Source organism: Musca domestica, unplaced genomic scaffold (assembly GCF_030504385.1).
Source record: "Musca domestica strain aabys unplaced genomic scaffold, Musca_domestica.polishedcontigs.V.1.1 33, whole genome shotgun sequence".
Lineage (NCBI taxonomy): Eukaryota > Metazoa > Arthropoda > Insecta > Diptera > Muscidae > Musca > Musca domestica.
The window spans coordinates 10,483,752-10,511,281 of record NW_026712312.1 but is presented as its reverse complement, the minus strand read 5'-3'; the positions used below and the strand labels follow the sequence as shown (position 1 = coordinate 10,511,281).

Sequence of the window (27,530 nt, the reverse complement as noted above, 5' to 3'; positions counted from 1 at the left end):
GCTGTGTTCTGCTCTGCTCTGCTACCACCTCGTCGGCACATTGTAGATGTGCCTCTGCCGGCTCGTTTCGGCCGTGCTTGACTGTCGCTTGGGCTGTGATTATTGTTATGATCGATATTTCCGAAGCCGGCTGAGCGCTGTGCTGGCGGTGTCTTTATTCTACAATCTGAGCTTGGCTTCGTGCACCCCTGTGTCGGTGTATGTGTGAGCTAGTGTGCTGGTGTTGTTGTCTTTACCAGATTGCGTCTTGATCGTTGTTCAAAAACTTATATTATCTTATGCAGGTTGAGAAGTTTAGGAGTCAGTTGAGCATAAAAATTCGTACGGTTCGGTTTGGCAAAGAAGCCCACCTCCGATAAAACTTGAACAAAATAATTATCGTTTCCAAAACATGAAAAACACACATTAACGATCGAGTTGTAAATCAGGCAACAAAGAACGGAACCGAGCAGCGAACAAACAGTCATTGCAAAACAAACAATCGCCCGAAGTGGATTACAAAAGCGCAAACATTTCCAATACGGGATTGTTTCTCAACAACACTTACAACAAACAATCTGCTCAAAACAATAACAACAACAATAACACAAGAAGTGATAATGTGCTCATAGCATACGTTACAATTTGAAAATTATAACAAATTTTGAATACTGTAGCGACGACGAAACCACTCGAATTGTGAATCGAATCGAATCGAATTGAATTGAATTGTGCTATTTTATTTCATTCGAGTTGAAATAGAAAAATATCCGAATAAACTCAAGAACTTGCTCCATCCAAGCAACCCCATACAAAACCAAAAAGAAAACAAAAACAAAACTCCCTCAAAATGAACAGAAACATTACATCAGGCTTTGACATGGCCGCGGAGATTGCCCACATCGCCATCGAGGAATTCAAATCGCATTACGTGACAAAGAACTTCAGTGGATTAATGCAGCGATACTATTACCTGGTGGAGGAGGACTACGGCGGTAAGTATGATATGTCGAACGCGATCGGATCTGCAATGTGAAGTTTCCCTTTGCCTCCGAACCTGTATCACGGCGTAACGTTCGGATAGTTCCGATCAGATACAGCTTGTTTACAATTGTTCACAAAGTACTCAGGAAAGATTTGTCGCTGAAGTAAAAAAAGAAAAACAGTAAAAACTAGTTTTCTCAGCCTTACACTTGCTAAACACACTTGCTCGATTGTCAATTCGTTGCTTTAATGGGGATTACCGAGAATGCACATATGTACGTGTGTGCCAGAGACGTACGCGTACAAGACTATTCAAAATATTTCGGAGAAAAAATTAATGTTTCATAGAAATAGTACAAGCCTATCAAAACAGTAATCATTTGGGAATCATGGTGCCCCCCCCCTCCCCCTCCACATTGCATACGTTCCTGGGATGTGCAACAGTTAGGCATAAGAATGGTCAACTTCTCAATTTTTCAGTTTCCACACGAAGGAAATAAAGTTTTAAGAAAATAGACCGGTAATAGATAAAACTGAAATATGAGAAGGAACACAAAATATTTCTCATCTGGCGACTCAAAAAGGTAACCCTTGATCCATATGTGTATTAAATGGTCATATTTGTCCCTTAACACATTCATGTTTATGCTTGCATTGCACCAAGCCATTCAGCAAACCAATTCAAAAGGTTGCTGGACATGAGTCGATCTTCTTCTTCTTGATGGCACCGACGCACAGCTAATTTAGTAACAAGGTCAATGTTGGCATTTCAATACGGCATTTAATCACTTGGGCGCCATCAGTGCGAATTTCACCTGCAGATTTTAACGCTGTCTCCACCGATCGAAATGTTTTGATTTATTTAATAATTAATAGTTTTATTCAATATTTCATAATGCAAATACGTTTATTACGCCATGCAATTGCAGGTGTGTGTGTGTTTGTGTGTTGTGTCTGCCTAGCTATAGGAGAATGGAAGAAATTTCTCGCCCGCCCTCCAATATGATTAGCAATAATTGTTCTTTTTCAATTACACGTCCGCTTACCACGGTGGCAATTAAAGTAAACGAACTGCGGATACAAGTTAGGGGAATTCCATTCGCCGTTATCAGGGGTAAATTGATTAAGATCACCCGTATGCGATCGAGTGCCAATAACAAGTGCTAATAACGGACATTAAGTAATAATCACCATTCTAAGTACTGGCGATGGATGTAAACTTTGAAACGGAAACTTTTCCCAGTTATCATTGGTGTAAACAACACGACGATAATATCGGAATAATCAATTTTGAATGCATAACTATTAGACTGGTGTTTATTATATAGAGACGCAATTGGGTCTTGGCGATTGGTAATCGGCCATGTAATTGCAATAAAAATCAGATTTCGTTATTTTAAATTTTAGATTCGTTAAGGAAACATTTAACAAAATTTGGGGTCTCACGGGTCTCTCACCCCAGTGGATCCAAGGAAGACATGAAGAATCAAATAACATATATGCTATACCCTTCATATTTGTAGACTACACTCTTTCTATTTGTGGCCTGACTTATAATTTGCGAATGTGCTCTGCTGTGCTAATGCCCCGGTGCCGGGTGGAAGCATTTATTTTCAAAGTCCCCCCAAATCACAAACAAATTAGTCTAATCGTACGAAATGTATCTAGCCTCAGAAGTAATTCAACAATAGCCGAATTCTAAGTGAACCCACAAACATCATTGCTTGAAGACGTATACGACAACAACAAAAAAGAAGGAAACCTTGCCAATGTCAGCGGCTATGATATGTTCTTTAGATCTGCTGCTGTGCTGTGCTGTGCTTTGCTTTAGATTTTGTTTTCCAGACAATTATGATTGTCGTTAAAGCGTTTTTAGAGAGAGAAATATAAAACAAAAAAGGTTTTAATTACATTTAACTAGCTACGTGCACCTCTCCGATCGCCCCCTCCTCCGTGGGGGTAGCTCATTATAACGTGGTTCATATTCATATTTGTTGGTACGCATTAGGCGGTTAAGCGAACGAATGAACGAACGAACGAACAAACAAACGAATGCCTAGTTGAACATCATTTATGGAGTTACTATTGTTTGCCATTGTTTAAATGTCGAACGACGAACATAAAGCGTGTGTTTAGTCTTCTTCTTAAAATAGTCATTGTTTAGGGAACTGAATTAATTGCGGTGTTGTTGTAGCTTTTGTTGTTTGCAATTGTAGAAAAATACAGAAATTGACATTAAATATTGTGCCCCATGTGACACACGAGCAATTACGACCAAAAGGCCAGGTCTTAGTAAAAAGCCGGAAAACAAGTTAAAATCGAAACTTAATTATTTTAATATGATTTGCAAATTGACTCTGCTTCAGTCTATGCTCATGGCTTGGAGTGTTAATCCAAGCGAAATGTTCCTTAAACTGCTTACGCAACTAGCCAGTTCAGATTTCTTCATCTGATTTAGTTTTTAAGTAATTCCGGAAAAATGTAATCGCCAATAACTGAGGAAGTTGTTTGTAACGACGTGTATCTAGACATAATTCCTACACTTCTATTTCCAGTGGGAAACCACAACAGCAAGAACTGCATTGAATCTTCTCCATTTTAGTAAGCCTGACAAGCAACAGATAAACATTGCATTTGTGTTGGGGATATTGCAAAACAAAGCTGACAGATCGAAGATCGACTTCAAAGGAGCATCTTAGTCTCTGTGGCTGTTTCATTTCCACATACAAGATATTTTTGTATTAAAACCGGATGAAGAGGAACCATTTGTACGGTGACCGTAGTTGCATTGCATTTTTGCCAAAAAAAAAATCGGCTTGGCTGTATTGAACCAGCAAACCTGAAATATAAACTGCTGAAAGTCACTCTTTAATAAATTCGTTCACATTTAAAGTGAATGTTTACTTGTTGTGGCTGTTGTTGTTGTTGCTTTTGTTTTGCATTTCTTGTTTTTATTTTCATTACCAAGTCTCTAATTGAAGTGAAGTGAAGCCCCTTCTCCCTTTTTTCCAAAACACGAATCGAAACAGTTGCCCCTGAACTGAAAAGTGTATTTCGAACAAAATCCCCAAAATTTGCTTACGCAACAGCAACAACGACAAGAACAATAACAACAACATGTATAACAGAGCCGAACTTTTTTAGCCATGTTCAATTGGACAGATGAGTGTACTCGAATCCTATGTTCCCCAAGCTCGACCTAGTTGGTGGTGGACACAAAAGTGTAATTCCAATTTAAACCACCTATCCCAAAGAGAACCAAAACGGTCCATTAGAACTTTTTTTTACCACAAATTCTGTTGGCCATACCATTCAGCTGCCGATTTTAATGTAAGTTTCCCCTTGCAGATCCCCGATCCAATCGTTTCCCAATGATGTCAAACCCGCTATACACATTCGGCTTGGTCGGCATTTATTTGTCCTGGGTGCTGGTGATAGGACCGTATTTCATGCGTGATCGCAAGCCGTTCCAGCTCAAACGAACCATGGTCATTTACAATGCATTCCAAGTAGCCATCAGTGCGTACATGTTCTATGAGGTATGTCAAACATTTGGGGGAGATGCCCCCACACAAACCATTGAGAAACTCCTAATCGAACTCATTCATTTTTGTCTATTTTTAGCATCTTGTAGCAGGATGGCTGAATTACAATCTTAAATGTCAGCCAGTGGACTATTCGGATAGCCCAATGTCAAAACGGGTAAGTGAAATGTTGTTCCTTTGAAGAAGATTGGCCGTCTCGCCAAGAAGTCAATGAAACCGCGTTTGGTTGCAATTTTGGAGCATAGGGCTCTAATGCATTAACATATAATGTTCTGTACTTTGAGGAAATCTATCAGTTTTATTTTAATGTGGCATTATAACATAAACGGATTCAAAAAACAAAAAAGAGTAACTGTTTAGCGTTGAGGGCCACCAATACAGGGCATAAGGCAAGAAGAGTGTGCATGTTGCTTCCAAATGACAGCTCCCCAATAAAAAATAATGGTCGAACTTTGATGAATTGAATGTGATCAAACTAGCGTTCCTTTTGCAAAGGAGCAATAAACTTTTATTCATAATTTTTTAAGACTCATTATCCAAGCGGACACCACTTTTTTATTAGTACTTTAATTGTCACAGGGCTTAGTCGAACCATGAAAAAAAAAACTAAATGACAAAGCAAAATCGTTTGTCTGCAACGGCAGTCGTTTCCACAAAGGCAATAGACGGAAGGCAAACGTCCGATTGTCACCTCAGACTTTTCAACTTCAACAGGCAATTGTAATTGGTTGATCATTGGTCATTTGTACTTTTGTTTGGATATTGACGCAATATGCAGTTCGTTTGTTTTTTTTTTATAATTTAAACAATATTCGTATGATCGATCGATACGAGATTTTAGAAACAAAACAAGTCGCCTGGAAAGAGAAATAGACAAATAAAATCATTGATAATACAACTGAGGTCGGCTGGAATTCGGTCCGTGGAACTCAAATCCCTACTAGATGCATGCCTTGCCCAACTAGATACATGCCTTTGAAGCCATGTAGTTGTTGTGGAAATAATGCGCAAAATATTGCGAAGGTCGAATCTGGTTTCGTTTCCCATTCAGGCCAGATAGCATAGAATTTCAGATTATTTTAAGATCAGCTCACCTCGAAAGCGAAATATACAAATAAAAACTATTAGCAATACCTTGCGCTGTGAAGCGTTCCGCCATTAATTTAGATTAGATATTGTCCATTTTTGCTCAAAGCACAAACAATTCTTCACCCAGCAAAAGTATCGAGCCACATGGCAGTTAGGGATAAATAGAACAATTCACATTATTTGTTATGTAAGCATTTTAATGTCCAATGCAGAAGATGACTTCATTGCTGGACGACAAGCTCGTCCATTTGTTTGCGCTCTCGGCGTTTATTTGGTTTGTTCTCTATTTCGGTTGTGCGATATCGAAAGACTTAAGACACAAGCAGGCTAGCCCAGAAATGTCGAATGTGAAAAACAAGGCATGGCCGTCCCTCGGACATGGGCACTTCCGCTCCTCAAACAACGAACGCAACACCGCTTACTAGCCTGCCATCACTCCGTTTTCCAATCCAATCGAGCAATCCATACATTTGCCTCATTCGTAGAATGTTTTGTTTTTATTTGTTTTTCTTTTAAGCACAATTTTCGTGCTGAAGGTCGTTGTTGCTGTTGCATAACTAGCCAACCGATAGTTGGTTTAACCAATTTTTGTTATTGAACTGGCTGACTAAACACTGTGGCATTTGTGTGTGTGTGTGTGTCAGCGTGTGAGTGTGTGTGTTTGTGAATGCAGTATACACAGGCATGTACAACGAAGTCTTCTCGTACCTACATCTGGTGGCCAATCTTATTGACATTTTTGTTCATGGTTGGTAATGAGTATAGAAGTGCGCGTTTACATTTATGTACGTTTGTGTGAGTATGTGTGTGTATTCTTAATCTCACCACACGATGACTTTGTTCAAAAAAACAACAAACAAATAAAAACGTTATCAGCACTAAAACAGATTGGTTTACCGATGTTCCTATGTTTAACACGGAGGTAATTGGACCCACAGTTTATTCACGTCATTTTCGCACATTTTCAGATTTGATGAGTGGTTTGAGATGATTCTTCGTCGGTGTGACAAGAAAACCATTCTATTGATAATGCTTTGTACTTACAGTCGCTCATTAATACCCCTCTCTCCTTGCAGATGCTGAACCTTTGCTATGTTTACTACCTATCAAAGCTGACTGAATTCGCCGACACAGTGTTCTTTGTGCTCCGCAAGAAGTCGTCGCAAATCACCTGGTTGCATGTGTATCACCACTCTGTAACGCCATTGGAAACATGGGTCCTGGTAAAATTCGTTGCCGGTAAGTTTTAACAATTGAGACGAGTCGAAATTGGAAAAGTAATTAACCTTCTACACTTGTGTGGGTGTATTTTTTTCTTTACTCGTAGGTGGCAATGCAACATTCCCCAACCTGCTCAACAATTTCGTCCACATTTGCATGTACTTCTACTACATGATGTCCGCCATGGGTCCAAACTACGCCAAATTCCTCTGGTGGAAGAAGTATATGACAGAATTGCAAATCGTAAGTAACAATGAAGCGTTCTATTACCTATGGGAAAGCTTTCCCATCTCATATCGTTTCGAACGCAACCGCTATGCCGTTTGCATGGACTTGGACACAAGATTAGCTTCCCTTTTTGCAAACATTTCCCTGACAGACTGTGAACAAACAGCATAGAATATAAATCTCAATATTATGCAATTAAGTATCTGAACATTCGTGCGGAATCAAAGGAGAACTACCACAAAGCACAACCGGTTACAACGCAACTTGTATGCAATTCACACAGAATAGATTTTCAATCGCTTTGTTTTTCCTATTTCCAAAAACTTGACTTACATTCCAATCCAAAATTACAGTGTAGACAAATTTTCCGGTTTTCCACCATGCCTTCTGCATGCCTAGAAGAAAAACAAAAAGCAAGCTCATAGTTGGCAGCAGCTAACCGAAAAATATCGTTGGTGGTGATGTTGGACCTAAATCCAACCCATTTATGTGACCGAAGAACCCATTTCAACATGTGCCTATGGACTATAAAATATAATATCCCCGGAGATTTTTTTCCTAAATAAAACCTGTTGGCTAATGCTGCTCCTCTCTGGGCCAACGGTCACGACTACTGAAATCGAAATCTATTACAAAATTGCGGCAAAATGCAAATACTTTAAATCGTGCTAATTTGCTAGAGAATGCTCAATATTATTACGAAGCAAACATACACAGAACTGAAACTCAAATTAGCCAAGCGCAAGATATAAATTACGTTTTCAAAACGTTTCCATTGCTGTCTGAATGTTTGAATAAAACTTGAAATTGAAATCTATTGGGAAATAATGGAAAAGCAGCGAACCTGCTACTCCCCAGCCCGCGCTCTCTCACCCAGCTCCGTAGTCTTCATGCATGAGTATGAGCTGCAGTCTGTGCAAAAATGGAAGGAAAAATAGTAAAACCACGTTCTTTACATCGCCGATATTAAACTATAAACAATTCCACTCGGTCGACAAACTGATTTTGAAGCTCTCGTGCCACTTGAGTGCTGCGCAGCCACACAGACGCTCAAGCATTAGCTATGCCGCCTCCAGCTTAGCAGATCAGTGAGTCAAGCTAGACACAAGACAAACAAGACTTGCTAACGTAACACATTCAAAGTTACAACAATGTTAGATAATGGTGCTGTGGTCACCGACTTGAATATACCCTCGCAATTGGGGAAGGCAGGGGTCAAAGACCATAGGGTGTATCCAAGGGTCGATATTTTTGGTAAAACTGTACGGCATCAGAGTTGGCTATTTCCTTGCAAAAATGTTTTGCAGAATGTTCTCTTGGTATTCATTTATTTGCATGTTAAAAAATAAATATAAAATAATCCAACAAACTTTGGTAGAACAAATATTTAAAAAGTCTATGATGGCTCTCCTGAAAAGTCCAACTTTTTTATAAATTCCATTCTATGCGAAACACACGAACATAAACTATTCAGAAATGTCAACAAGTCGAAATCGTGTTTCGAATCTTGGATCAGCGAAAAGGAGTCTGTTCTATCATACATTTTGGAATCTTGCCCACAACAGCGAATTGACTAAAGCCAACAACCTTATTTCTAAAATTCTGTAAATGAGAAACGCTTTACATGTGACCCGACATCATTACACCTTCTCCACCGCGTCTTTGACGTCGATTGCAACTATTTGCAAAGTGAAGCCGTCGAGTCAAGAATATACGAAAGCTCGAACACATGCTTAATATCAGTTGTTACTTCATTGGGCTGGCAGATTGACGACAGTCACACCGACCGAACGAACGACCGACCGATGGATAAACATGCCACTGCTGTGTTATTGGGTATGCGCCGGCTGCAACATTCTCGCTTCAGCAGCAACAAGAAGCCGAAACTATGGCAGAGCGGCAATGGAAACTTGTTGCACTGCTTAGTTGTTGACCAACGAACTGCTTTGTAGGTCACTCATAAGCGAGGCGACTATGATGTATATATGTCTGTGTGTGTGTTTGTGTGCTACACAATGGAACATCGCAATCGGTACTGTGGTTTGGATTAAATAGCGATATTGTCAACAATATTTCACCTGTATGTACCCCGATTTGTGGATTGTGGGTGAGTGGAGCATTTTCATGGATTCAAGGTCAGAGAGGACCCAGAATTGAACACGACCCGAATATGATGAAGGGCAATAGCACTCCGATCCGACCGATTGGCCGACAACGTACATTCGTCTTTCCAGTGTTGCTTGGGTTTCCCACAATTAAAATCAGCCAAACTTCTCAACACGCCACCTTTTAAAATGCAAAATATTTCATGTGCGTCATTTGAACAGTTCAGGTTCTCAGGTAACAGGTTAGCTCTGGCAAAAACGGTAATTCCGCAAATGTTTTTTTCTGGAATTTCGTTAACGGAAGAGTACAAAGTTCCCAATTCAGAATGTATTTGTACGAATGTGTGTTTAATGAAGTCGCAACCTCGCCAGAGGTGAACTTGGCAACAGCCCAAACACAATCCTAGGAATTTACGATTTTTAAGCGGAACGGCTTAATTATATTTTGCAATGTCGTTCATTGCTTGACAAACACACATCGCTGGCATGTAAGTGTGTGCGTCAGAAAAAATATTATTTCCCCCAAAATAAAGTTGTGAAAGATTCGAAAGTGTCTATTTGCAAGGGAGGCCAAATTTTGCAACAATCTGTAATTCAACTATTTGCCCATACACACTTCCAGCACGCAGGTTTAATTTTCAAATATGATAAGACATGGGTCTCGAAAAATTAAAGACCGGCTTTATTTCCGAAATTGTTGTTACTTCATTTGTGGCCTTAATTACATTTTTCGTTTCACATTTCTTTCAGGCTCAATTCATTCTCTGCATCATTCACACCATTCGCGCCCTCTTCAGCCAACAGTGCCAGTTCTCCAAATTCATTTCCAGCTTGCTGCTGCTCAACTCCTCGATTTTCTTCTGCCTCTTCATGAACTTCTACATACAGGCCTACAAAAAAGGCAAAAACACTACGGCCCTTGCAGCAGCCAACCAGGCAGCAACCTGCGCCAGCGAATCCCTGCAGAAGCCAAAGTCTTTGGAAGTGAACAACAACCACAACAGCCAGGATATCCTGCCATCATTAAGTCAAAAGAAGGTCAACTAACGTTGCATCGGCCTGCGTCCAAACTCTACCGTTAACTACTCCCTAGCTTTCGAACATCGAGGACGAGCGTACACAGCAGCTCGTTCGCGTACAACATGGTCGCTGTTCCATCCGACAGTGACACATTTTAGTTTAGTGTACCCATACATATAAGAACGAATTTTAAAGCCTAGCAGTGAGATGAGACTTGAAGCCGTCAAACTTTTCAGTTTTCAGTACTGCATTCGAATTGCTAGTGTCTATACGCTACAGAGGCGCCCTTCGATGAATGGCGGTTCTGGGATCTATGTATGTAAATTTATGTAGGCAGCACATGGACGTGTGCTGGGGAATGCATCGCCGGAGAACATATTCCCGAGTTGTGAGTTGACCTGCTGGTGATCATTCCTCTATTAGTTTATGGTTTTTTTGTTTTTGTTTTTTGTTTTCAACACTTTTGATGTAAATATGTATGTACGTATGTAGAATATTATTTAGTATTATGTATGTAAGGCAAGTTCGTGTATATATGAATTGCGAAGGCGATGCTCGGTCCAGTGATGGCATCCTTGAAAGGCTCCGTTGAACGGCGCCACAAGCAGTTTGTAGCCTTGTTGTGCAGTGTGTCCCATGTCCATCTTCCTCCCTCACAGACGGGACAAGGCACTGCAAAGAGTCCAACTTCGTCAGCCCAAACACTGTGTTTAAGTCTAAACTAGTCTTTAATTACGAACAATTGTAAAGCTAAAAAAACACAAACCCATATTCCCTACTCTTCGACTTTAGGATAAATTCATATTTTGGTGTACAATTTAGTTCTTAATGTTATTATTAAATAATTAAATAAATAAAGTCATTCGTAAGGCAGAAATCTGTTGAATAAAAAAATGTTGTTTTGTCGTATTCCTACTGGTGATTTGTGAAGTGTTCCTGAAGATAATTGAAACAAGTAAAAAAGCATCCAAGTTCGAATTTTCCATGTAAACGATGACTTTTATACGGAGGCTATACGATGACGTGGACCTGCATATGAAATTTTTAGGCATAGACTGTAGTACCATTACAAATTTCGAATACGAAATTTGAATCAATCCGATTAAAATAGCCTGCATATGCAAAGTTTTAGTCTTCTATCGAGCAATAGATGTATGGGAACTGAGTTTCAACAAATGACATATTTGCGTCCAGGATAACTTCAGCTGAATGTGAAAAAATCTAACCAATTTGGTCTGATATTACATATTTGGTCCACAATATATACGATATCTGGTTTTAAATATCATTGTTGTGGAGAGCATATTACAAATGTGAGAGACTTAAACACCAAATCGGACGAAGAAAATATATGGGAACTATAGGTGTATCAGAAGCGATTTTACCAAATTTGAAGTATTTTCTTCAGGTTTGAATTCACTCGAATGTATCGAAATCCATCCCATTTGGACCAATAGTAAACATGCCGCGCACAATGAAATTGAAATCGAACGAGAATATATATGAAAGATATACTTCTGGACTGAACCTGGTCGCGTGTACTAAAATTATTTCGAATTTGATTGCGAAATAAAGGCAGATTTGCGGCGAAAGGGGTAACAAATTGAACAATTTTGTGATAAAACTATATTGTCCTACTATTTTAGATTCAATATTGTTGAATAACCCCGAAATTTCATTCTTGTGTTTTCCCAATATAAGAGTTTTAAAATATTTTTTTTTAAATATATGATAATAAAACTATACTCTATCGAATTGACTGGCTCAAGTTCAAAATTAAGACATATATAACTCAGGAAAACATGCATCTATTGAAACCATCGATGCCATCGAAAGAAAACAGAAATACTACTCCTTCAATGAAATAACTATCTTCAACCCATTTTTACCTCCGCAATTAAAGTGTCGCATAGCACAATTGCAGGCAATATGCAATTAAGTATTTACGATATCCCATAATGGCAACCATATACCATTCTGTCTGAATATGGAAAACCCAACGTTACTGAAACATTCCTTCTCTTTAAAACCATCATCAGTTGACATCTTCAGCAAGACATATTTAGTAAACCCCAACAAGAGTAGTTATTAAAAGTAATTTATAACACGATTTTCAAATTAATATTCCAAAAAATTGTTCTCTAATTTAGTTATTGAAAAAAAATAAACAACAATTGACGTTTGTCACCATAAATATTCTTTGAAGAAAGGGACTCAGCCTTATGGTCGTGTTTTGGTAATTTTACGAATCTGCTCTACCTCCTAATTGTACCATGCCACTGGGTTTATTAAATACAAAGCAAAAAATCCTGATAATATGGGTTATCCCGGATAAAATTGTGTATCTAAACACGCTATAAGTAATCAAAACTTCAGGGGGTAAGGCAGGGAATACCTAGGTTTCGGAAAGAGCCACCAATCCTCATCAGTTCCCTTTTTTTCTGGGATATTCCCCCCAGAAGTTATTTTAAAAATAAAAAATGTTAACTAGGGTAAGTGTACTAGTAGTCGGCACTTTTAGGATTTTCGATTTTTCAATCTTTCAACATTTACAAACAAGCACTATCGCACGCGTTGGAAGACACTCACTGACGAAAACCGTTATTCGCTCGTAATAAATGATCAGGAACAATAAGTCAAAAAAAAACATTTCTGTGTAGCGTAAATGTTCCAAAGCATTTTTCCTTGCAAAAAATTGTATATTTATCTAAATTATGAAATTAATTAACGTAAATTAAGTACAGACCAAGAATTAAATACAAATAAAAAATTAAATATATTGCGAGGAAGACGTAATGTGAAACATCCATATCTTTTGGCAGTTATTGTTCATTCTTTTAAAAACTTTCCTTCGTCATTTTTGCGACCGCCTAAATAATTAAATGCAAATCTATAACTCTAATTAAGCAAACAAGGCGCAAAGCAATTTCGACATAAAATGGCTAAAATTTTTCTTCACATAAAAGTACCTGGGTAAACCCTGGAAATCGACCAATCACAATAAATTGCATGTTTACCAGTTTTAATAAGCATTTTTGGTACATCTGAATCATAGTTTATTGGTAACTATGATGGTCTGCCTTGTTTTGTGTACCATAAATGCCAGTGCAATGGAAAACCAAAAAAATAAAGAGAACTCACCAATTAGTGACACCACAAATACATTTGTACATATTTTGATTTATTTTGTATCACAAATATTTTTATGCACCCTGCAGTTGTAAGTGCTCCAATTTAAAGGAAATATAGCTATTATTTTAAATTAATTACTACAACTGGAAAATTCTTGTTTATTTATTCCGACGAGCACAAAGCACCCCACAAGTATTTAATTATCTAACTGTGTTGCCAGACCTTTAATGCCCTAAACGTAATATTACGGGCATCAATTGATATATTCTTTTTGAAAGTCACATCTACATCAATTTGAAAATGTTTTTTGTTACTTTTGCATCATTCAACAACGAATATCGACAGGTAGAGCTGTGTGAAGGTTATACCAGATGATGGAGCTATCATGGTAGAAGAATACAGGTAGATGCATCAACACTTGGGAACAATGATATGCCAAAAATTTCAAAATTCTTTATAAATTGGTATTCTTTTATCACTCTTTACACTGAATAAGTTCATCAGACAAGACCAGTTGATGTCATCCGTATTGTCAAAATTCATACAATTGTGAATTAATCATACTAAAACTTAAACAAAAACATTGACAGCATGACAATCACAATGCAAGCTTTTCTTTCTACTACACGACCTGTTTGCACCCTGAACATTAAACGGAACAATTCAAAGGAAAGCCATGCATATAATTTTTTATTTTTTCCATTTTATTCATTTTTTTATTTTAAAAAAGATGGAACGAAGCAAAGAATAGTTCTTTTGAAGTAGTTCGTTCCAAAACGACACTAGGGATAGGTAATGGAAAGTCTCGAGGTATCGATTTTGTTCTTAAAGTGAAAACTCGAATTTGTCAACAATTGGCTTTAGCAAGTTTGGAAAAAATCGAATATCGACTTTGAGTTCAAGTTCCAGAACTTTGAATACTAAAAGTCGACTACCGAAACCATTAGCCTTTGAAAGTTATCGATTTTGGTCGGTAATTCAAAAATGAATTAAAGAATTCCTCTGCAGGTTCTTATACTATTCCCATCCTTTCAGCTTTATTGTAAAATACCTGGCAGAATATTTAGAGATGGGCCTTATAATTTGAAATGGGGTTACCTTCATTTAATTGTACCACGCATTTTCCCTGCAACTCCCGCCCAATCCAAGTGCCTGCACCGCTTTGTTCAATGGTGTGTAAACCACCTTTGTAGCTAGTTCCGCGCTCATTGTAAAAAAATACAGGTAGATGCATCAACGCTTGGGAACATTGATATGTCAAAATATTTTAAATGTCTTTTCAAATATAAGCAGATTTTTATATGTTTTCTCATACGACGTCATTCGGAGGTTATTATAATATGCGTTTTTCAACAATTTTTATAAATTGAAATAATTTTTCATTTATCATTTTCAATTCCAAAATTGGTTTGACAGGTCATTGTCCCAGCAGCTGAGTCGATGCGTCTACCTATATTCTTCTACCATGTTCCGCGCTCTTTAGTGAAGATGTTCAATTTTCTCATGTCTCATTCGTAAACAAAGAGTACCCGGGCGTTATGCATTACACTCATTCGTAAACAACAGAGTACCCCGAGTCTTTGTTTTCTGTTTTTTATTGGGTATTCCTTTGTGGCCTTCATATTCGTTTCGTTGGGACGTTTTTCATTTTTGTTTCCAACGCGCTTGAAGCAGAGACGACAATCAACTCCTCGCAGCAATTAAATTTAAATTCGCTGCAACAAAAACAAACTTCAAAGCTATGGTAGAAGAATGCAGGTAGTCGCATCGTATAGCTCCTGGCTGATACAATTTTTTCTAAATGGCGGACTGATGCCAATTTTGTGCATGTATTGTATTTGTATTGTGTATTTTGAAAAATAAAAACAAAATATTTTCAAAACCGTTGATTGGAAGCCACATAGATTGCGGCTCACGCAATAAAGCTATTAACCAGTTTAGCCATGAAATTGGTCGATTAAACAGTTTGGTTCATACTTTTGAGAGAAAATCTGATAGAAAATCATGGTAGAAAAGTACAGGTAGACGCATCGACGCAGTTGCTCGGACAATGAACTGACCAACTGATTTTGAAATTAAAAATGTTGAATGTAAAATTGTTGATATTTGTAAAAATTGTTGAAAAATACATATCATAACAACCTCCGTTTGGTGCCGTATAAGAAAACTTATAAAATGTACCTATTAAAAAAAACAATTTAACAATTTTGACATATTAATGTTCCCAAGCCTTCATGCATCTACCTATATTCTTCTACCATGGTATAAAAGCTCTACTGCTGTAGAAAATTTATTTATTTTTTTTTTTTTTTTTATTTTATAAATTTTCTTATACGACACCAATCGTAGGTTGTTGATATGTATTTTTCAACAGTTTTTGGAAATTTGAATAACTTTTCATTTAAAATTTTCAATTTAAAAATTGGTTCGACAGTTCATTGTCCCAGGAGCTATGCGATGCGACTACCTGTATTCTTCTACTATAGTTTTGAAGTTTGTTTTAGTAGCAGCGAATTCAAATTTAATTGACAGATCGCGTGGTAATCAGCTGAGCTGTAAGGGGGACCTTATACTTGGATCATGGCAGAACTGTTATACAAAAAAAAATGACAACAAACATATTCGCCACAAAATTCTTCTGTCAAGGCGAAAATATTTATTTTCGCTTCAAGCATTAATTTTGACATTTCATTTAGCACAATTGACAATTTGACTGGACTGGAAGTCAGCACAAACCTTAGAGGACATCGGGATACGTGCGGGAAATATAAAACAAATGACTATCACCCATGTCGCCATGGAAGTGCAAGTAAAAGGTCATGATCAAGTGGCAGTAACTCCACCGCCAAGTACCACTTTCGACAATGGGGACAGACAGAGCCGCCATCAAGGAAGGAATCTTGAAAAATCAGTTGCCGCTGGCGGCGATAGCTCAACTCTAATTATGGCTAATAATAAATTTCACATAGATACATATCCAAATGCAGAAGAAGACGATCACTTTTGCGGGGAGAAAGGTCGGGAGCCGCAGTTCTTGCATGGAGATGAAGCAGCCCAATACCTGCTCGAAGAACAACAGACACACCATCACCAAGTGACGTGGTTAGATATTGACAACCTTGATTTGGCAACATTGGATATGGGAAACATGTTCAACCGTGTGGACAGTGCCGAAATTATATACCAACAGAAAAAGAAAAACATTAAAATGGTTGGCAAATATGTGATGGGTGATGTGCTAGGAGAAGGTTCCTATGGCAAAGTAAAAGAGGTCCTTGATTCAGAGAATCTGTGTCGAAGAGCGGTAAAAATATTAACTAGGCGCAAGTTGAGGCGCATACCTAATGGTGAACAGAACGTACAGAGGGAGATTAAGCTATTAAAACAATTGAAGCATAAAAATGTAGTGGCTCTATTAGATGTTTTGTACAACGACGAGAAACAGAAGATGTATCTAATAATGGAATATTGTGTTGGAGGCCTCCAGGTATGTGCACCGCCTTAAAAGAAAACTGTCGTTTACTAAGTAGTGAATCTTCCTTAGGAAATGCTCGACAATGCCCCTGAAAAGAAAATTCCATTATATCAAGCCCATCGATATTTTCGCCAACTAATAAATGGCTTAGAATATTTGCATGGCATGCGAGTAATACACAAGGACATAAAACCAGGTAATTTACTGCTGACTTTAGATGAGACCCTAAAAATATCGGACTTTGGAGTTGCTGAGCAACTGGAATTGTTTGCTCCAGACGATACTTGCACAACGGGACAAGGGTCTCCGGCATTCCAGCCTCCAGAAATCGCCAATGGCCTGGAATCATTTTCGGGTACAAAAGTTGACATTTGGAGCAGTGGAGTTACTCTGTAAATCAAAAGAGACATTCAAAAAAGTGAATTTTAGTATTAAACGAGCCTTTCATTGCAGTTATAACCTATGCACAGGAAAATATCCATTCGATGGCGACAATATTTATCGCCTACTTGAAAGCATTGGTCGCGGACAGTGGGAAGCCCCCGATTGGCTATACAAGCTAGATGAGAAACTTGCTGTGTTAATCCTTGGGATGCTACAGGATAACCCGGAGGAACGTTATTCTATACAGCAAATAAGGCAAGATCCGTAAGTAACACAATTGAATTTTAACTACTTCGGAAAAAGTTGTACCTAGTGAATAACATAACAAATGTTCTATTTTTCCATAAGTTCCTCATTATTACGGCAATGTGGTTCAAGTTTGTTATTTACACAAAACCAAACGAAAAGGCAACTAAATGCGCATTTATGTCAATTTATATCAGATGCCAATAAGGAGCCAAAGGCTTTTAAAAATTATGCATAATTTTGTTTGTGGCTCTAATTCTTTAGAATACTCTTACTTCTCTACAGACCAATTGCTAATTTCTACATATACCCTACATGGACACATTAAATTTTCTTAAAAATAATTTTTAATCTTTTTATTTGCATCAATCAAATGCATATTAATGAAATGTCCCTAATTTGGTTTTCCAAGCAGAAGCCTTTTATACTGAGTTAAGAGTGGGGAGGATTTCCTTCCTTACAAATTTTCTAATGATTAGTTTTATAACTATTTAAATTCCATTTTTGGGTGGTTATAGTCCACGTTATCGTTACGATTAAAAACATGTTTTGTGGTACACATTCAAATTATAATGCTAAAGCCTAAAAATTATTATTGCCAACATTTTTGCAGCTGGTTCATTTCGGCACCCGAAGAAAAGGGACCACCGATACCCATTCCGCCACTAAAAAGTGATAAATATCGACGCTCTACTGTACTGCCTTATTTGGATGCCTACCATTACGAAACTGATCGTGATTTGGAAGAAGTATATTTTACCGAACATGACCTAAACCGTATGTTTATTTTTTATTTTTTGTATAACTTTATCCTACATTATTAACCTTTATTTATTGCAGAAGAGTTAGCACGCAAAGCTGCCGCTGCCGCCGCAGAAATTAAAGCTCAGCAACAGCACAATTCTTTTGCAACAATGGCAGCTTCATCGAGTAACTATCACAATGCACAATCTTGTTCCAATTCTGCTTCCCACCACACCAAGGAGAAAAAGTCATCCTCATTGAAAAGACGAGCAAAAAAACTTACCTCATGTATTTCTGTGCGAAAGTTATCTAACTGTCGTCCCTCTTAGGATTTGGCAATGGAAAACAAAATGAATATGTGCACCCGTGGCAATTATCGAAGATATACCCAAACACATGTCACTTCTTTAATGCACGCCCATGCAGTAGTTTATATGTTTTCCCAATTTCAGGTGAAGCGTAGTTATTTTTAATTTTCTTACTTTTGTTGGCTCCTTAATTGGAATATTTCGATTTACAATATTTCTTTGTTGTTATAGTATTTATTTAGTTATATCTACCATCGATTAGACTAAATAATTTGTGTATATTTTTAAGTTGTTAAACTTTTTATTTACTGCATAGTTGATAGATGAAACAATAAAACAATGAAATTGCAAGAAAGTCAAAAGTGACTTGGCCTGAATTATAAATTACTGCGAACAAAGATACTATTCAAACATGGTCTGTGTGTAATATATAAAAAACACATTACAAATTAGATTGAATTGACTGTGTAAAATGCTGCAAAACAAAATTATAACATAAAAGTGAGGGAAATTGGTTCATTTAAAACACCCCTTTAAACTTGCTTCAATTTTACTCATGACTGCTGTCAATAACGATCGAATATACTTACAATTACAATTTATAAAAAATAAGTACTTGGAGTTTTGGTAATCTGTTTATATTTCAATCGCATGATCCGATAGCGTGGGGTTTATGCTTGCTGGAACATTGTGAAGTTGAGACATGCCGTTTGAAACATACTCGGGCATAATAAACATTTGATAGTAGTGTTGACCTAATTTTGAAAGTTTTTTCTGCATCAGATTCCGCAATGTGTCCACGTACTGTGGTGGAATTTTACACAACTGAGAATTGCGCCATTGCAGTCCATTGTTATCGACGTGAAATTGAGCAGGAGACGGTACATTATCCTTCATATAACTCCACACGCACTCCTTAAGTAATAGGGCAATCTAAAAATAACAACATTACATCAAATTTTGTCAACTTCGACAGTGAATACTCTCTAACCTCTTGTGGTTCGAAGTGTTCAATGATATTGTGGAGATTAGAAAGAGGAGGCGGCAACAACTGCCCCATTGCAAGAATTTTTAAAAGATTCTTTGTTGTTTCCATGAGTTCACCACTTGCGTTACTTGTTTCAAACTTATTGACTGCGGAATAAGAGCATATGATCAACGATGTTGGATGTTTTTAATTGTTGGATGAACATACCGTTTTTTGCCCTCCATTGGTGCAAACACGTGGCGCACAGTGCTCTCAATAATACGGAAGAGAAACACAAAGCTGGTCGATGTGTCGATATAAAGCCTAGTAAAGACCACAATATGGGAGATGTAATGAAAGCTCTCCTAATCAGTAGGTCCCTTTCCATTGTTACTTTAGTAAATTCTTCGTCCGGAAATGGAAGTCCATTGTACATTACATCGGTTGATACCATTTCTACCAGAAGCAGTGAAATTGTCGAATAGGATTCGATTGCGACTTGACGATCCTGTAAAACAAATTTAAACATTAATTTTAATATTCTGGTATAGGTATATTCCGAATTTCAATAACCCACAATGTCGGAACAACACATTTCTAACGCTTTTAGAAGCAGTGTTTGCGCTTCAGGTGGACATAATTCCCCGGCTAAAGCATTTTCGGGCCTTAGACCACGACCAATGACCCCAGCATGCAGAATAGACCGATTAGAATTTGGCCCAAATGACTGTTTTTGATTTTGTACTATAATCATTTCATTTTCGGGGATCAATAGCTCGTCCATGGGAGGATCTTCATATTGGCCAAATAAATAACCGTAATAAAAGAGTGCACCCTCAACAAGTTCTCTTAGGCAAGCGGAACGGGACGATTTTCGTGCTCTGCACTGACGTTGGAGTAAAACTAACACGCGGTTAATGGCGGCCATACGTTCGGTTGTACCTGTGAATTTTAAGAATTGTATTAGAGATAAATCTTATAAAGTACCTTGAATATAACAATATTTCACATTTACTTGGTTCATTTAGACTAATATAAAAGTACTTAACGCTCAGTATGGCCATTTTTAATATCTGTAAGGAATAAAAATAACGCACATTAATACATGACAATATAATTGGAGACATGAGTAGTGGTACCTCGGTGGTCTTTATAACTTGCGACTTTGAACCCGCTTCAATTGTGTTCAATATGTCTATAATTGTGTGTGCCAACATTAGACGTTTTGACATATAATCAATTTCTTCCTCCTCTTCGCAAATATCTGCTACAATTCCAAGCCTTGGCTTTTTGCGTGAATTGTAGACGTTAATGGTGTTGTTGTTTGTTTGGTTCTGGAGATCACGAAACTTCTCCTCACTGCGCACAGAAGCTTCTGCATCCATCCTTAATACGAGTTTTTCCAATGTAACTTCCAGTATTTGCAAAATTTTCGGCAGGCTTTCATTTAAAGCTGATCTTAGCTGATGTTGTTTTATACAACAGAAGTTATTTTTCTTTTCCATTCTATAAGCAAAATAAAAAAATAAGTTAAATGTGATCAATGCATATAAAAGTAATGTATTAATTATTATTGAATTTTGACTTGCTTCGTTAACGTATTTAAATTTTTAAATATATTGAGGGCCTCAGACTCATCGAAGGACTTTGTTAGACGTGCTTTTTTCAGCTGTTCCTGCAGTAGAGCATCTTCCAGGACCATTTGAATGCCTGATTTTATTTCTGGGAACTCAACCACGCCTGATTGACCACCAATCATCCTTACTATGGCACCCAGGCCAGACGAATTAAGGGCGTAACTCTTACGCAGTAATTCTGATATTGTCTGATAATATATATGGTTGTGTTGTGTAGCTAAATGATGGAGGAGACAATAGAGTAGTTTGTACGGATTACATAGTACACTGACATTAAATACATACAAACAACTAGTAGAAGACGTACAGCAGTTTGTTGTTCATAAATATTTGTGCTCAAACAGCTTTTCCATAACATGTATTTCGTTTCCTCTGTTGCCAAATCGTCCATTAAAGGGCAAACTCTAGCATTCAGTACAATTTGCTCCAGCTCCTGGAGTGAATATTCTAAGAAGTCCTGGCACCACGAATATTGTTCCGACATTTTTGATACAGTAATCAAAGCTTTGGCACCATTCATTTTAAGTCGTAGTATTAAATTGTTTAGAGATGGTTGCATATCTGCAAATAATCTATTTGCCATCCACAATGGCGCCTTCTGGGCGATATTACAACGTAATTCATCGTTATCTGAAAAAGAATTAGGTCAGTTACTCATATGATTTTCCAAATAAGTTCTTCTTACACATTTCAAGAAAAACGCTAACAGTATTTTGCAGCAATATATCCGAATAATTACAAAATTCCAACACAAAGGGTACTATTAAAGCGTCTAACTTTTTCTTAGGTTGAAAACCATCCTCTAACAGATCTCTAACGCAAACTCGAAGCACTTGTTCGTGAGCAAAACATAGGTACTCAAGAATACCTATCTCAGAGTCGAATCGGCAAGGATAATTCTCTGAAAATCGTTTAAGGCTGCATTGCAGAATTTGTGATATGATTTTAGAGGGAAAACATCCTCCCAGGCGAGCCACTACCCAATCAAAAGTCATTGAATATCGTTGATAGGCAGCTGGAATTAAAACATCAATAATAACACAATATAATATGATGTTTGTTGAAGCACCTACCTAATAAAGTCTCCACACATGACTCTGCTTCGGCGTTCGTCAATTTTCGAAAACAAACACTAACCAATGCAAGCAGTCCCCGCATGGTTGAACAGTTTAGCCAATAATTACAAGCTGCACCAATCGGCATTCTTTTGCTATACTTATCAGACAAGCTCCCTACCAGTTCTAGGCTCCACGACGCAATGACCGTTGCCCATGCACTTGGACCTTTGCTCACCATATTATCCAGAGCTTGCTGTATCATTTCGAAGCACGGATCTTCCTGGGAGACAGGCTGCTGTTGCTGCTGATTTCCGGCCATTTTTTGCGGCTGCTGTATAATCAACCCTGTTTGTGGGTCCACATTCGCCGTATTCACATAGCTTTGGACACCTACCTCAGCCACCAAGGCAAAGTATTCGAAAATAATTTCTCTGCACGATGGTAGATCATCTAGCAAATGTAGCGAGGCTCTAATCAGGCCAATTGATGTTAAATTAGAACTGCTGCGATGAATGGTGGACACAGACTGAATGAATTGTCTTAGTTCTACTAAAACATGTTGTTTCAACATTATTTCCTTTCCAGATAACTGGGAACGAACTCCTGTTAAATCCAAGCTGAAGGTTTATTAGGAGCGTTGTTACACGAACGAACTAGTTCGACTGAATGATTCATTAAAGAGAGCTTTAGAACTAGTTGAATTATAGTTCACTGAACTAAAAAAAATCATCAAATCGAACGAATGATTACTAATCTAATTCCACATTTTCATTTACTTCTAACTTCGTTCGATTATTTTTGTAATAATAAGAAAAATAGTATGCAATAGACCATGAATATTATTCTCTAATATGTTTTCAATTAAAAATCTTTTTTGAACCTGTAGTCAGTTATTTCCAATGTCTCGCAAGTGTACAAATTTTACAAATTTTAAATTTACGAAATAGATAATTTATTAAGGGCTAAGTACATAAGAAGCTTGAAGTCATGGCTAGGCATATTAATGTCAAATTATAATGGAAAACGACGGCTGGATTTTAGTGCGGCTCTGTAATCCCTTTATGAAATATTACAAAATATGCCTAGCCATGACTTCAAGCTTCTTATGTACTTAGCCCTTTAGACTTTCGTATATTAAAATTGAAATACAATTTTTTTATTTAGATAATTAACGCATTAACTCACTTCTATGTCTTTTGAAAACGCAGAGTTTGTGAGAAGTGACCAGGCGCAAATATTATTCGATTACCATCTATTGATTTGGACAGTTAAAACATATGGGTACTATCGATAATGAAATGTTTCACAGAAACTATCGGTAGTGTCAGCGATTGCATCCCCGGTCCTTGACTGTTTTCTATTTCAAAGTGTGGAGTTGTGATGATCTGAGGGATCTGAACATTATTTTGAAAATATGGATCAAATGTCAACCACTGAGGAAGACGTCGGATGGGATAGTGATAAGAAAAATTGGCCGAATCCCATCAAACCGTTAGAAGAAAAATGGAAACTCGTGCCTGCGTTTCTACAGGTTAAGGGCTTAGTAAAGCAGCACATCGACTCCTTTAATCATTTTGTTAATGTGGATATTAAAAAAATTGTGCAAGCTAACCAAACGGTGCTGAGTGATGCTGATCCGATGTTTTATCTCAAGTATTTGGATGTACGGGTTGGTACACCAGACATTGAAGATGGCTACAACATTACAAAAGCCACAACGCCACATGAATGTCGCTTAAGAGACACTACCTATTCTGCCCCTATTACAGTGGACATCGAATACACGCGCGGAGCACAGAGGATAGTTAGGAATAATTTACTGATTGGACGAATGCCTGTCATGTTGAGATCCTCTAACTGTGTCCTCACTGGCAAATCAGAATTTGAATTGGCAAAGTTAAATGAATGTCCCTTGGATCCTGGTGGATATTTTGTAGTAAGGGGACAAGAGAAAGTTATCCTCATTCAAGAACAGTTGTCATGGAATAAGATGATCACAGAAGAATTCAATGGGACTGTGCAGTGCCAGGTCACCTCTTCCACTCATGAAAAGAAATCAAGAACTGTTGTCCTCAGCAAACACGGTAAATACTATTTGAAACACAACTCAATGGTAGATGACATTCCCATAGTTGTCATCTTTAAAGCCATGGGAGTAGTGTCAGATCTTGAGATTATGTCCCTAATTGGCACAAGTACGGAAACACAAAACCGATTCGCACCTTCCCTCCTCGAGGCTTTCAATCTAAAGATCTTTACACAGCAACGTGCTCTTGAATATATGGGCTCAAAACTGATGGTAAAACGATTCCAAACCACTGCCAGTAAAACACCAGCTGATGAAGCAAGGGAACTGCTTACAACTACAATTTTGGCCCACGTGCCTGTGGAAAATTTTAATTTTCAAATAAAATCTATTTACGTTTCACTTATGGTCAGGCGCGTTATGGCTGCGGAATTGGATGCCTCGGCTGTGGACGACAGGGATTACTATGGTAACAAGCGTTTGGAATTGGCCGGGTCTTTAATATCCCTGATGTTTGAGGATTTATTTAAGCGTATGAATTGGGAGCTTAAAATGATAGCAGACAAAAATATTCCCAAGGTGAAGGCCGCTCAGTTCGATGTGGTGAAGCATATTAGAGCGGCGCAAATAACAGTTGGATTGGAGTCAGCTATATCGTCAGGAAATTGGACCATTAAACGTTTCAAGATGGAGCGAGCTGGCGTTACACAAGTTCTTTCTAGACTAAGCTACATATCCGCCCTGGGAATGATGACAAGGGTAAATTCTCAATTCGAAAAAACTCGAAAAGTATCGGGCCCTCGTTCTTTACAACCCAGTCAGTGGGGTATGCTGTGTCCATCTGACACACCTGAAGGTGAAGCTTGTGGTCTTGTCAAAAACCTGGCTTTAATGACTCACATAACCACTGAAGTTGAGGAAGAACCAGTAGTCCGTTTAGCCTTCAATGCGGGTGTAGAGGACATTCGTCTGGTCGGTGGGGACGCCATTAATAATTCCAAGGTATTTCTCGTCTTCATCAATGGTAACATTTTAGGCTTAACAATCAGTTACAAAAGATTAGTAGAAGTATTCCGTATGATGAGACGTAAAGGTCGCCTGGGACCCTTCGTTTCCATTCACACGTCTCACACTCAAAGGTGTGTATATATTCATACTGATGGGGGTCGTTTGTGTCGACCTTACATAATTGTCCGAAAAGGCCAGCCAGCTGTAAAACAGCACCACATTGAGGAACTAAAGAGGGGCATCCGCAAATTCGAAGATTTCCTCCACGATGGCCTCGTAGAATATTTGGATGTAAATGAAGAGAACGATTCATTCATTGCCTGGAACGAAAACGACATTGATCCTGACACAACAACACATTTGGAAATAGAACCCTTCACGTTGCTTGGAGTTTGTGCTGGATTAGTTCCATACCCGCATCACAACCAGAGTCCCCGTAATACCTACCAATGTGCTATGGGCAAACAAGCGATGGGCGTTATTGGATATAACCAAAAAAATCGCATAGATACGCTCATGTACAACCTCGTCTATCCACAAGCTCCAATGGTAAAATCAAAGACCATTGAATTGACGGGATTCGACAAGTTACCAGCCGGTCAGAACGCCACCGTTGCCGTCATGAGTTATTCTGGTTACGATATTGAAGATGCGCTTATACTTAATAAAGCTTCAATTGACCGAGGTTATGGCCGATGTCTTATATACAAAAATTCAAAATGTACTGTCAAAAGGTATGCCAATCAGACATACGACCGGATTATGGGACCTATGAAAGATGCTCTAACGAATAAAGTTATTTTTAAACATGATGCCTTAGATACGGATGGCATAGTTGCCCCTGGAGAGATGGTGGTGAATAAACAAATTTTAATCAACAAAGAAATGCCTGCCGTAACTTCGATTAATCCCATCGAACAGACGGGACAGAGCTCACAGGTAGGTAAACATTTGTTTTTACTTATATTCTACTATTTTGGATATTTTAATTTCAGGTTTCCTACACAGCTGTTCCAATTTCGTACAAAGGCCCAGAACCCAGTTATATTGAGAAAGTAATGGTGTCGGCGAATGGCGAAGAAGATTTTTTAATAAAAATTTTATTAAGACAAACGAGGCGACCTGAAATCGGTGACAAGTTCAGTTCCCGCCACGGTCAAAAAGGTGTGACTGGTCTAATTGTAGACCAAGAGGATCTACCTTTCAATGATTTTGGTATTTGTCCAGACATGATAATGAATCCTCATGGGTTTCCATCTCGTATGACCGTTGGAAAGTCTCTCGAACTGTTGGGTGGAAAAGCTGGTCTATTGGAGGGGAAATTTCACTATGGCACTGCTTTTGGTGGCTCAAAATGTTCGGATATTCAGGATGAATTATTTAAAAACGGGTTCAATTACATGGGCAAGGACTATTTCTACTCAGGAATAACTGGCGAAAGTTTGGAAGCTTATATTTATTCAGGCCCTGTGTACTACCAGAAATTGAAGCACATGGTGCAAGATAAAATGCATGCCAGAGCAAGAGGTCCCAAAGCTGTGCTCACTAGACAACCTACTCAAGGTCGGAGTCGGGAAGGTGGTTTACGTTTAGGTGAAATGGAACGTGATTGTTTAATATCTTATGGCGCTAGTATGTTGATTATGGAACGCCTAATGATATCGTCGGATGCATTTGACGTAGATGTGTGCAAGTCATGTGGACGACTAGCCTACTCTTCGTGGTGCCATTACTGTCAGTCATCGGCCAACGTGTCAAAAATATCTATGCCATATGCATGTAAACTGTTATTCCAAGAATTAACAAGCATGAATGTTGTTCCCAAACTAAAATTGCAGAACTATTAACGCAAAAGTAAATGTGTGTCCTAATTGTCGATTATGAATAAAAACATTTGTGAGCAAAAGCGATTTTGTGGGATCGGCTGAATATCGTCCGTGAACAATCCCATTTGCTGGAAGCAATTTTAAACTGTGAAAAAGGCGAAATAAATGTAATTCCTTGCCGCTGATTCAGGTTTTCGTAACTTGTTGGCAGCTAGGGATATTCGTAGTAATCGACAACATTGCATTTTTGTTTATTGCATTTAATTTTGCTTTAGTCAAAGGCAAATGCTTCGAAGAAATTGATCGAAACTATACCAAAAACCAATGGCACAACGTTCACATATGTTAAAAACGTTGTGGGTGCTTTAAATATAATAAAATAATCTATAATATAATAAAATAAGTAATAAAATTATAATCAACCTTATTAGACGTCGCACTGGGGGGTTAGATCCCCAAAAACGGAGATTAATTCAGGAAAGCATTCTATCGCTCTGAAATTTTGCTCAGACATTTATATTACTCCTAGTATGATTGGTATTAAAAAT

At 38.0% G+C, this 27,530-nt stretch overlaps 5 protein-coding genes across 5 annotated transcripts in view; 3 read left to right on the top strand and 2 right to left on the bottom strand.

The window, feature by feature from the left end:
• LOC101895939 (elongation of very long chain fatty acids protein AAEL008004) overlaps positions 1–13,809 on the bottom strand; it is a 49,630-nt gene extending 35,821 nt beyond the window's left edge. Inside the window, exon 1 of the mRNA XM_020039017.2 lies at positions 13,313–13,809. The gene's annotated coding sequence lies outside the window, so the exon portion shown is untranslated. The remainder of the gene's footprint in view (positions 1–13,312) is intronic.
• LOC101890125 (elongation of very long chain fatty acids protein 7) lies at positions 282–10,937 on the top strand. The gene is made up of 6 exons (XM_005176033.4): positions 282–974; positions 4,312–4,502; positions 4,588–4,665; positions 6,674–6,836; positions 6,925–7,061; positions 9,902–10,937. Exons 1-6 carry the CDS (start codon positions 830–832, stop codon positions 10,196–10,198), a joined length of 1,011 nt encoding a protein of 336 aa, XP_005176090.1. The 5' UTR covers positions 282–829; the 3' UTR covers positions 10,199–10,937.
• Positions 13,810–15,958: 2,149 nt separating the features above from the next.
• On the top strand, positions 15,959–18,815 carry LOC101890290 (serine/threonine-protein kinase stk11). Its single transcript, XM_005176034.4, has 5 exons — positions 15,959–16,790; positions 16,848–17,170; positions 17,232–17,426; positions 18,022–18,185; positions 18,249–18,815. Exons 1-5 carry the CDS (start codon positions 16,080–16,082, stop codon positions 18,479–18,481), a joined length of 1,626 nt encoding a protein of 541 aa, XP_005176091.1. The 5' UTR covers positions 15,959–16,079; the 3' UTR covers positions 18,482–18,815.
• Positions 18,816–19,082: 267 nt separating this feature from the next.
• On the bottom strand, positions 19,083–22,808 carry LOC101890463 (integrator complex subunit 5). The gene is made up of 10 exons (XM_005176035.4): positions 22,138–22,808; positions 21,750–22,079; positions 21,350–21,694; positions 21,017–21,281; positions 20,567–20,933; positions 20,443–20,500; positions 20,005–20,369; positions 19,656–19,935; positions 19,452–19,594; positions 19,083–19,393 (listed from the first exon to the last, which is right to left on the bottom strand). The coding sequence occupies exons 1-10, from the start codon at positions 22,691–22,693 to the stop codon at positions 19,097–19,099; spliced, it is 3,006 nt and encodes a 1,001-aa protein (XP_005176092.1). The 5' UTR covers positions 22,694–22,808; the 3' UTR covers positions 19,083–19,096.
• A 622-nt stretch (positions 22,809–23,430) lies between these two features.
• Positions 23,431–27,219, top strand: LOC101890631 (DNA-directed RNA polymerase III subunit RPC2). The gene is made up of 2 exons (XM_005176036.4): positions 23,431–26,095; positions 26,152–27,219. Exons 1-2 carry the CDS (start codon positions 23,537–23,539, stop codon positions 27,001–27,003), a joined length of 3,411 nt encoding a protein of 1,136 aa, XP_005176093.1. The 5' UTR covers positions 23,431–23,536; the 3' UTR covers positions 27,004–27,219.
• Positions 27,220–27,530: the final 311 nt, after the last annotated feature.